The 12,145-nt window shown below is 43.4% G+C and overlaps 1 protein-coding gene across 7 annotated transcripts in view; it reads left to right on the top strand.

Annotated features, from left to right (window-relative positions):
- The window catches only part of SMARCA2 (SWI/SNF related, matrix associated, actin dependent regulator of chromatin, subfamily a, member 2), a 179,874-nt gene that overhangs the window by 88,930 nt on the left and 78,799 nt on the right, over nt 1-12,145 (top strand). For all 7 annotated transcript variants that reach the window (XM_053907776.1, XM_053907771.1, XM_053907774.1 and 4 more), the window contains exons 23-24: nt 1,153-1,319; nt 7,093-7,256. In XM_053907776.1, coding sequence (XP_053763751.1) covers nt 1,153-1,319; nt 7,093-7,256 — 331 coding nt within the window. The remainder of the gene's footprint in view (nt 1-1,152; nt 1,320-7,092; nt 7,257-12,145) is intronic.

Here is a 12,145-nt window from a genome sequence, read left to right as displayed (position 1 = left end):
ACCCGTCAGGGGCTTCCCGTTGCACTGAAAGCTAACACACCCAGTGTGGTTAAAAGAACCCTGTGGCATCTGTCCCCACTCCCTCCTGCTGCCTCTTGGCCCTCATCTCCAGAATTCTCCTGACGCTTGTGTTCCGTTCCTCAGACTCACCAGCCTCCTTTACTCCAACAGGACCTTTGCACATACGCTTCCCTCTTTCTGGAATCTCTTCCTCTCCATTCCCAAGCCGCCGTTCTTCACCTGGCTCCCTTTTTGCTCATTATTTGAGGTTTTAGCTAAACCATTCTCTCTTCAGCAAGGTTACCTCTGACCCTCTGCATCAGAGGCTGGCAATTTTTTTTTTTTTCTGTAAAGGGCCAGATGTCAAATATTTTTACCTTTGTGGGTCAAAAAGTCTCTATCTCGACTTTGCCCATAGTGGCATGAAAGCAGCCATAGACAAAATAGAAATGAGTGAGCCTGGCTGCATTCCAATAAAACTCTATTTACAAAAACAGGCAGCAGGCCAGGGCTGAAATTGGCCAAACTCTGCTCTAATTTAAAGACGTCACGTGTTGCTATGCATTGTCTCATAGCAACTTGCTATTTTTCTTTTTAGTACTTATCACAATGTGCAATTAGCCATTTTGAAGGCAGGGTTTCTATTTTCTCATCCCCGTACACATGCCGAGCGTTGTGCCTGGCTGGTAGTAGGTGCTCAATAAATATTTGGATGAATCTTACGTGCCCTGAATTAATAATTATGTGCTTGCTCAGTAGCAGTGTAAGGAAATACAACATATTCGTGTACACGTGTGTATAACAGAGAGGGAAAGAGGGAGGGAGAATTGAGACACACACACACACACACACACACACAGAGTGAAAGAATTAGAACATGAAACGATTTCCATTTCTTTCCAGAATCTGCCCTCATACCTGGCATCTATAATGTACTCTTTATGGGTTTTGTATAGAAACATTTTCTTTTTCCATTTACATACCCCCATCACCCTGGAGTGGATAGTCATTCATTCATTCATTCATTCATTCCACAGTTATTTTATTGAATGTTCACTACGCACAAGGCAGTGCCTGAAAACGAAAGCGATACTGGATCCTTCAAGAAGACAGCAGTAATACTGTCTTCTTGTTTTGCCTTTTTGGGTTCAGGGCTGAACTGTATCGGGCCTCAGGAAAGTTTGAGCTTCTTGATCGTATTCTGCCCAAACTGCGAGCTACTAATCACCGCGTGCTGCTTTTCTGCCAGATGACCTCGCTCATGACCATCATGGAGGATTACTTTGCTTTTCGGAACTTCCTCTACCTTCGCCTTGACGGTGAGTGCCCGAGGGGTGAGGCTCGGAAGCCACGCCCCGGAGAGCGCAGGGGTGACGGGCACTTAGATCCAGTTCCCCCCAACAGGAGGAGTGAAGTTGTTGAAGAATTGACTAGCGGGGTGAGGTGCGGCTTTTCCAGAGACAGTTTTTATTTCCTCCAGCTTTTAAAAAATATGCTGAAATCGTTTGCACAGCTGTTTATCTCCCAGACAAGCCAATAATGCGAGTGGACTTGGAGGCATTTTATAAGTACCACCATTAAACTAAACGAAGCTAAATTAAAATTTAAAATCTGTCCCTGCCTTTAGGATTGACTGTTATCTACACACTTGTACGAATGTTCTGATAAACCTTTAACTTCTTCTGTTGAGGCTTTTTTTTTTTTAAGTTTACTTACTTTTTTTTGGAGGGGGGAGGGGCAGAGAGCGAGGGAGAGAGAGAATCCCAAGCAGGCTCCACGCTGTCAGTGCAGAGCCCGACACAGGGCTCAATCTCATGACGGTGAGATGGTGACCTGAGCCGAAAGCAAGAGTCAGACGTTTAACTGACTTAGGCACCCAGGCTAAGCCACCTGTTGAGGATTTTTTTTAACGAGATTAAGGGCTATGTCTCCTTTCTTCAGTAACCCTCTAATTGTTCATTTAAGGTGATACTGAATTATCATTCAAGCTTCCTTTTTAAAAAAATAAATAAAAGCTTCTTTCTTTTTCTAAGTAGAACATATCTACATGCTACCTGAAGACATACGGCCCCGTTGTGTCCTAGATTTTGCAGACAATGTGCGAAATATTTGCCTGATTTACCTGGTAGGCAAAGTTCTAAAAAATTAGTAAGCAAATACGAATGGGAGGAAATATGAATTTGGAGACATTTCCTAAATTACTGTTAGGATTTTGCTATCAGCCCTAATCTTTTAAAGATGAAAGATACTGGGGCGCCTGGGTGGCTTGGTCGGTTAAGCGTCCGACTTCAGCTCAGGTCATGATCTCACGGTCCGTGGGTTCGAGCCCCGCGTCGGGCTCTGTGCTGACAGCTCAGAGCCTGGAGCCTGTTTCAGATTGTATGTCTCCCTCTCTCTCTGACCCTCCCCTGCTCATGCTCTGTCTCTCTCTGTCTCAAAAGTAAATAAACGTTAAAAAAAAATTTTTTTTTAAAAATAAAGTTGAAAGATACTAAACTTCCTCATATGGTGGTGTGGGATAATACTTTTGAAGAGTGGTTTGTAGGAACAGGAGCTAATTTACAGCCAGAATGGTATGGAATCCTGGATATTGAGTAGCACAGAATTTCTAATATCAGTTTTTAGCTAGTGCAATCTTCAAGTTATTGTTAAATAGGAAGTTTAAAAGTTTATGTTCCATTAAAAGGTTTTGTCCCCCTGCCTTTTTTTTTTTTAATGTTTTTATTTATTTTTGACATAGAGAGACAGAGAGCAAGCAGGGGAGGGGCAGAGAGAGAGGGAGACACAGAATCTGAAGCAGGCTCCAGGCTCTGAGCTGTCAGCCCAGAGCCTGACATGGGGCTCGAACTCACGAACTGTGAGATCATGACCTGGGCGGAAGTCAGACGCTTAACCAGCTGACCCACGCAGGTGACCCCAGACCTGATTTTTCAGGGTGTTTTTACCTCTCCCTTCCAAAGTCACCGCAGACCTCCAGGCCGATGCATGGCTAAGTAAGTGTTCCTTTTGAACACAGTTCGTGATACAGTTCTGTCATCCACAGTCTGTCTCTTTTGGCACGTCTCCTGCACTGTGTCTCCTCCTTTGACCTGATTCTTCTTCCCTCTCTGTGAGGGGCAAGGTCAGCACTCATTTGAAGGATAAGCGTGCCTTCCGTGCCTTCCTTGCTGCTCGGGTGAGGGGCAGCCCAGCCCTGGTGTCCCACCCAACTGCCATTTGCTACTTTGTGGCTTTTTGTTTAGAGCCTCCTGCTGTGTGGCCTTGGAATGATCCGGTCTGTGAAACTGGCAAGAAGTGCTTTTTCCTTGAAACAAATCTCTCTCCCATGTTCTTGCCAGCTTGAGGGAGTGACTTTCCTACAGTTGCTGTTGGTTGCTGACCTTATCGCTATTAATAATAGTCCTAAAAGGTAAGGTTTACAGAATTCCTACTTCATGTGGGATACCAGGCCAAGCACTTTGCGTGCGTTATTAATTTAATTTTCTCAGGCAGGCAAGCTGTTTTCATTCCCTTTTACCGAGGTGTGACTACGATTCCCATTTCACAGATGGGAAAACAGAGGTTTACAGAAAGGAGCCGAGGGCAAAACCAGGTTCTATCTTAGATCTGTCTGATTCCAAATTAGTTCAGAATCAGGTTTAGCAGACCCAGTGAGATGCACCCCATGTCTTCAAATGCAGGCTGCTTTCCTGGCGACAGCCTTTTACGAGTGGTTTGGAACTCACTCAGAAATTTTAAGGTGATTAATCGGAACGAGATGCAAGCCGAATGGAGCCACTCACTGTTCCTGCCACCAACGCCCTTACTGTGAGGTTGTAGGAGACAAGTAAACAGTCTCCGTAAAATGTTGCAGATGGAATTGAGAAGGATTGTACAGGCTCCCACCCGCAAGAAACAGCCGCCATTTGTTTCTGGAGTTGGAGAGAATCGAGGGGCAAACAATCAATATACCCAGTTCCAAGTACATCCACCCTCCCACCACCCCCCCTTAGCCCGTTTGTTAAAATGACTTCAGATTTTCACTGCTGCATCTGATGTCTCAGATTTTTGACCTGGGGCGGGGGGGGGGGGGGCGCGCAGAGGGGGAATCATTCGATGACAGCTAAACAGATTTTTTTTCCTGCAAAGATGATGGCTACATGAACAGATTTGGCTAGTACTCCCTTATAGTCGTTGTTTTCACTGGAAATGATTTTTCAGTGAGAGCAAGTGGTGAAGTTACATCCCAGAAGACAAAATTCTCCCAAAGCACATGAAACGCAGTTAAAATTAGGAATCACGAAAGCCTGGCAGCCTAATCCTCCTGGCTCGTTCTGCAACTTGCAACACAACTGCCCTTGCTATTAATTTATGATCTGGGTTTGTTCTGTGTCAAAAGTCCAAAAGAACATGGGGCTGATACTCATCCCGAGCACGTCAAATCCTGTGCCACCTGCGAGGAGCGCTTATGTGCCTGCGGATAAACCCTGACGGAGTAGTCTGAACCTTCCAGAGCAAATACCCCAAAGATTGCTAAGGACCAGCCAAGATCTTGACTTGGAGAACCTTTGACTAATGGGAATGGTAATCCAGCAAATTCTGAACCTTGTCATTAGAAATGTCCTAGCTTTGCACGAAAAGTGATTTAATCAGAGTTTTGTCTGGCTTGAAAAATTTGTCAGGTTCCCTACGATTTTATACAGTTTGAATCCACATCATATATATATATATATATATATATATATATATATATATATATATATGTATATAGTCATTTTCTTTGCTTGAGGTATCTGGGGTAGGGTTCAAAAACTCCTTTGACCAAATAGTTTTGGTATTTCTTTTGTTTTTCAGTGCTTTATTTTGTATTTAGGGTTATTTCATTCCAAGTAATTATCTCCACTAATTAGTTTTATTCCTATCTTAACACATGTGGTCATTAGCTGATTATTTTTCAGTGGATTTAAAACTGAACTTCTGAGACTCCTGGGTGGCTCAGACTGTTAGGCATTTGACTTCAGCTCAGGTCATGATCTCTTAGTTCATGAGTTCGAGTCCCCCGTCAGGCTCTGTGCCGTCAGAAGACAGACTTCATTGTCTCTAGAAGTTCTTTCTTTCCTTACTTTAGAACTCTCTCTTTTTTTTTTTTTTTTTTGGTTTCTGTAGCTTTCCATTTGGTTTAAGGCATAGGGTAAATGTATGAACCGTGACTCCCTGTGAGTATTTTTTTTTTAATTACTTCAACTGGAAAGATGATATAGTGAAAAGGTTTCGTGATAGCACAGAACATATCTTCCGTTAGCATCCTGAACAAATAGGTCACTATGATCTCAGAAAGCCAGTTCTGAAAAGAAAAGAAGAGCCCCACATATTTGAAACCTCACTCAGCAAAGCACATTGAGTGCACCTCCCCCAAAATTCAGACTCTTACCATTTCTTGTTGCAGGATTTGACCAGGTGGCTAAACTTGAAATCTAATTTAGGAAGCAAAATGAGCTCTAAAGAACATTGCTTCATTTAATGAAGAGAACCCCCAAAGCCCCTGGTTTCTGATCCCCATTTGCTATATGTGGGGAATTGGCATTTTTCCCCCTCCTCAGGAGGGTACTTACTATTTTTATTAATATGAATAATAGATCCCCTCCATGTTTGGGAATCTGACCCTCATAGTAATTAGATTTCATTAGCTGTCACCACTTAACTGTTTTAATCCTCTGAAATAAATTGCTGGTGTATTTTCAACCTTAAAAAAAGAACACCATGTAGAAATAATATTTGTATAGCAGACGTTTAGGGGCTATCGTGTAACATGTATATATAGTTTTCCCATGTTTCCCAACAGCCTAAGGCCTTTTTCAAAACTCTGCAGTTGTGCTTTCTCGGTAAATACATTACAAATGCCCAGTATGTAATTGAGTGGCTGGTTTGGGAGCAGGTATGGGTGACTTCCTGCTCTAAAAGTGAGCACCACCCCCTGGGGTTTGGTGTCCTGAGCTTATTCAGGGTCTTTGGAGTCTTTTCAGGCACCTTGGGGCCAGCCATCGGTGGGTCGCATGATGGTCTGTTAGGTTTTAGGTTACCACCCTTTGAACTCAACAAGCAGAATGTCCACACAAGAAACAGACTGAGAGCTTCTGTGTGTGTGTATGCGTGTGTGTGTGTGTGTCGGTATATGTTTATATATATGGGATTATTGTGGCTTCAAGTCTTGCTAACCAGGATAAAAATATTCCATTCACATTTCAGGTTTTAAGCAGCCAGATCATGCTCAGGAGCAATCGAAATGGTAAAATGCAGTGGAAATCAATTTCCCTTTTGTTTCCACCCTCTTGGCATAAACATCTACTTGGTCTGATACCCATCGGCAAAATTGCTTTAAACCATTATGATAATCTTTGTAGGCACGTGCAGGCGTGTGTGTGTATGTGTGTGTGTGTGTGTGTGTGTGTATGTATGTAGGTGTATTTTATAATATTATTTGGTGTGTTTGAGGCACCTGGGTGGCTCAGTAGGTTAAGCAGCCGACTCTTGGTTCAGCTCAGGTCATGATCTCACAGTTTGTGAGTTCGAGCTCTGCCTGAGGCTCTGTGCCAACAGTGTGGAGCCTGCTTGGGATTCCCTCTCTCCCTCTCTCTCTCTCTCTCTCTCTCTCTCTCTGCCTCTCTGCCTGCCCCTCCCCCACTCATTCTCTCCCTCTCTAAATAAATGAATGAATGAATGAATAAACAAATAAATAAAATTATTTGTTGTTTTAAAGCACAGAAATAAATCCAGCAAATGTTTCATAAAGGTTCAGGTTAACATGAGAATGTTGTACAATCTGCAAAGGTACAGTCATAAGTGCTTATTTAAACCGAGCATTTTGAAACAGTGGGTAGTAGACAGTATTCCTTCCTTGATTTGACAAATGTCTCTCTCTCTCTCTCACTCTCTCTCTTTTTTTTTAATTGCAAAATGTTCAAACTTCCTCTCCCAAAAAGCACAAAAACCTCAGGGGATTACCTCACCAATGCCAGAGGAGTCTATTTCTCAAGGAGGCCAGCCTTTCTGTCTCGAACCGTGCCATTTTCAGACAGGAGTTAATTGGCAAATTTACTTTTCTTGTACCTACAGGCACCACCAAGTCTGAGGACCGTGCTGCTCTGCTGAAGAAATTCAACGAACCCGGGTCCCAGTATTTCATCTTCTTGCTGAGCACCAGAGCCGGCGGCCTGGGCTTGAACCTTCAGGCAGCTGATACCGTGGTCATCTTTGACAGTGACTGGAATCCTCACCAGGTCTGTAATGTCTCTGACTTGGGTGCCCAGGCCTTCCTTCTGGAACCAGAGGAACTCAAAGACTATCAGTGTCTGCATTCACACTTGTGCAGAAGAGCAAATTTCTAAATGAGCGGGGCTGTTTCCCCTTTGGGGAAATGGTGACCTCGTGATGGCTCTTTTCTCATGTCCCTCCAGAGCGTAGACAGTGAGATGTCTCACACCCACCTTTGATGTGCCTTTGAAGAGCTCCATTTTGGGGTACAGAAACTCAGGCTCTGCTTAGCTTTAACCCCCCTTCTGAGGTTGACGTCAGGCAAAGGATATTTAGTCGTAGGACAAATCACAAATGTTCCAAAATAAAAACAACAACAGTTAATATTTCTTGGACCCTCCCTGACTCTGTGCCAGCCTGTTGATGTGCATTGCTTCATTCTTTATTCACAATCCTGTGAGGTTGTAATTATTATTACTATATGCATCTCCCCGGTCAAGAAAAATGAGTCGCCGGAAGCTTTAAGTAAGTTCCCTGAGGTTAGTATATGATGGTTTGTCTTTTAGTCCGTAGGTTTTGTTTAAAATCACCATCAAAGAATATTCTATGGAGCATCTACTACTAGGTTCTTTGAGCCTAGGTGAATGTAGCGTTATCCGTGAGGATGGGCCCCTTGTGGCACCCTTGTGGGTTCCTACGTTACTCAGGGAGATAGTGCGCTTGCCTATAAGGTATCGGGTGGAGTGCTATTCATCAGGATGTGACTCATGTTGGGGCGCACGTGAATTCAAGGTAGTAAAAAGGGAAGCGGCCCTTGTGTATGAATATGAACCATACACCAGGTTAGCCTGGGCTCCTCACTGCACCTTGCTTTCCTCAGCTACAAATATGCAGAGTACGACCCTGTCACCGGGTCATGGCGGGGAGACTGGGATGAAAAAGCTGACAGCAGTCATTCTGGGCAGGAAGTGGCATTCAGGGGGTGCACAGAATTATGAGAGAGCTTTCAAAAAACTTGCATGCCTGCCTACCATCCCCTGCACCCCACCCCCAGTTTGGTAGAGGCTTCCCGGAACCACCTCCCCCCACCATACATTTGAAAGCTCCCCAGAGATTCTGACATCCTTTCTCTCCTGGCCAAGGAGCACTGATTTCAGGAATAAAGCAGTGGTTCCAAGCCTTGGGGTGACCACCAGCTTGGACCCCTGCGAGGCTCGCCAGTCATTTACTCTAGCTGAATATCTTAAAGGAAGCTTCTCTGGAAATGTTCTCACCTTGGAGAGGGCTCGGGAGCCACCAGCATGGAATATATTAGTTCCAAGTCTTTGGGAAATATTTTTATATGTTTTCTATATTTTTATATCCCACGAGACCTGCAGTTTGTCCCTTTTTACCATTGTGAATTCGGTGTCTGTTTGACATTTCGTGACAGGCTGCCCGCGTGCAGGCACTGAGCTCGGCTGGGCGTCTAGGGGAGGAGTATGTGATGTCTGTCTTCTCGGTGCCCTGTGTGGTTTAGATCACCCTGCAGCCGCTGCCTGTGTCTTTCCTGAGAAAAAAATAACCTGTCTATAGGTGAATGCAGAGTTCATTAGATTTTATCTTGGCGGGGGAAGCACATCTATGGCATCTCAGCTGACCACCTTCACTGGCACAGTGCAAATGCTAAGAGTCAAAGGAATTCAAGGTCTCTAGAAATGCTAAATTACCAGAGAGAGGATGCTGGGACATCCATGCCTCTCCCTTTCTCTGTCTCCCTCTACCCCTCTATCTCTTTGTCTTGTCTTTATGTCTGCCTCTCTCTCATTCTCTCTCTCTCTCTCTCTCTCTCTCTCTCTCACACACACACACACACACACACACACACACACACACACAGACATACTTTTACAACCAGCAACCAGAATTAAGTCCAGAATCAAGTAAATTGCATGAGCAATTCATTCACTTTTCACTGTGTTTGAGCTAATATCTCAAATTTCCTCTGGTCTGATTTGCCCCAGATTCCTGGCACTGGGACATATATTTCTCCAAATATTTTTATCTGCCACAGGTAGGTTCACCGTCACCTGATTTGGACAACTGGGCTGACCAGAGTTTTCATGGCTGTCACTTAAACATGGCCATTACTTTGGGCAAACTTTTTTTTTTCTTTCACTTTCAGAAATCAGTTATCTTACAATGATAGAGTAAGTACTGATTTTTCATTTAAAAAGTAAGACAGCTAACTTTCATTAAGCCACGACTCCACTGGATACGATGAGGCAGTTTGCATACCTAATTTCCTACCTAATCCTCAAAATATTTCACATGTTAGGTAAACAGTCAGTATTAAGTCACCCATGTCTGTCTGGGTGTGAATCCTGGCTTTGGGCTCTTTCTACCCTATACCCCTGCATAAATATTGCATGGTCCCCAAAATGAAAGTTGTGGAGCTCTTTTTATCTTGTTGGTTCCATTGTGCTTTGAAAAAAAAAAAAGTGTCTATAATAATCCTAAGTCAGTTGAATCAGAATTAAGTCCTGTTGATGAAATCGCAGGTCCATTTGCGAAGTTGAAGATAGAGGCCAAGAAGTTGCTACTTGGAGGCCCTTGCTAGAAGTAAGGACAGCACATACGCATGTGGAATTAGCAATAAAATCCCTTGGAATTACCAAGACTCTCATTTCCAAACTGCCAATCAGAAACATGGGTTGATGCCTTTACTATTAGCCCATGGAGTTTGAACTTCTTTGTTACCACAGAATGGCCACCCACAAAGTTACCTTGGAGGTCCTTTTCCCAGGCTATCTTCTTATGTGCAGATAGAATCAATCACACCTAATTAGTGTGGCTGAGTGTCAGGCGACTCCCATCTCAGAGGTACTGAAGAATCCGTTCAATGACGAAAGCACGTTTTTCTTTGTCATAGTATCCCCGCTCCCCACTTTAGCTTAGAGACTCAGAGGCTAAACATTCTATAAACTACTTCAGCCTAGGGGCGTCTAGATGGCTCAGTTGGTTAAGCATCTGATATTGGCTCAGGTCATGCTCTCACGGTTCTTGAGTTCGAGCCCCGCATCAGGCTCTGTGCTGACAGCTTGGAACCTGGAGCCTGCTTTGGATTCTGTGTCTCCCTCTCTCTCTACCCCTCCCCACCTCACACTCTGTCTCTCTTTCTCTCTCTCTCTCTCTCTCTCTCTCTCTCTCTCTCAAATATAAGTAAACATTAAAAAACATTAAAATTTTTTTTTAAACCTTCAGCTTAGAAATAATAATTTTGGCTACTTTCCAAATAGATAGATCGTTTTATTTTTTTTTAATAATTTTTCTAACCTTTAAAAAAATACTTTTTTTTTTAATTTTTGAGAGGGAACGTGTGAGTGGGGGAAGGGGCAGAGAGAGAAGGGGCCAGAGGATCCTAAGTGGGCTCTTTGCTGACAGCACAGTTGCTCAGTGCTTGCTCTTGGCCCAGACAGTCTAGAACATTTACTAGTAATACTTATTGTTGGGCCCGTTCAGGAAACATTCCACTGACCCCTGTTCTAGAAATAATCCAGAGGTGGATAACATACACCTCGCTGTTTTGAAATCTGCTTCACCATTCTCGTGAGCATTTGTCAAGAGAGATGGTTGAACTTAGAGCTTGAAAATGAAGTTTAGGGTTCCGACCCCCTCTCCCCCTACCAGCTTTGGATGGTACGTCTCCAACTCACCTTCTCCTGTTTTGGGAACGTAATCTAATTTGGTTGGATCCCAGCTGTGTTTGTGTTTCAGCTGTCTGATATTTATATTACTCGTGTATCTTCTGAGGAAACATATTGGCCTCATGAGTCATTTAATTGTAGAGGTCCCTGCAGCAAAGACGGGTCTCCTGGACAGACTTTGGCCTGTTGCCGTCTCGTGCCATGTGCATGGCCAGGAAACTCATCTGGCCAAGTGGCTGGGCTTCCTGCTGTAGAGCATCAGCTCTGTGCAAAACAGGGCGTCTGGGATGCCGGATACAGGGGACAGACTTTTGCCCCCAAAACGTGTACGGGTCTAACGGGGGGTGCATGGAAACCACTAATTAGCATTGGCCCAGAGACCATCACCTAGATCAAAGTGACAGACCAAGATGTTTTTGTGGTGTAGCATTGAAATCAGGTAGCTCGGCCTCCTAGGTTTAGTAGGGGTTTTATTTAAAGAATTCATTACAACTGTTTTCTTCTTATAAGAGTAATACAGGTTTAAAGCAGAAAAAAAAATTGTTCAACCACTTGAAAGTAAAATGAGGGAAATTTAATAATGACTTTATTCTTCATTACTTGGAAGTGTAAATTCCTGCCTTTTACTTGGTTTACATAAATATGCACATATGAGATCCACATGTACATAGTCATATGTAACGCGTCGTTTTTACTTGTTACTGCTTTGTGTCATTAAATCTCCTATAATTAATTTGTATGGTACTATGCATATAGTGTATGGTACATACATACAAAGATTAATTTTTTTTAACCAATCTGTTATTGTTGAATGTTGATTTAATTCTGCTTTAAAAACAAAAACAAAAACAAAAAACAGGGGTGCCTGAGTGGCTCAGTCGGTTAAGCATCCGACTTTGGCTCAGGTCATAACCTCACAGCTCATGAGTTCAAGCCCCACATCAGGCTCTGTGCTGACAGCTCAGAGCCTGGAGCCTGCTTCAGATTCTGTCTCTGTCTCTGCCCTCCCCTGCTTACAGGCTCGCTCTCTCTCTCTCTGTCTCAAATATAAATAAACATAAAAAAATTTAAAAACCATTGTAAGTAATATATAATGCTGAGAGGTATACCCATATTTGTAAATCTTTGTGCATATCCTATCCACGATTATTCCCGTAGGATAAATTGCCAGAAGCAAAATTTCAGGAGTCAGAGATCATTCCCAGTTTTAACACTTTTGGTACTTGGTT

This window comes from Panthera pardus, unplaced genomic scaffold (genome assembly GCF_024362965.1).
Source record: "Panthera pardus isolate Hobbes unplaced genomic scaffold, ASM2436296v1 HiC_scaffold_20, whole genome shotgun sequence".
In the NCBI taxonomy this organism is placed as follows: domain Eukaryota; kingdom Metazoa; phylum Chordata; class Mammalia; order Carnivora; family Felidae; genus Panthera; species Panthera pardus.
This window is presented reverse-complemented; position numbering and strand designations above follow the sequence as displayed.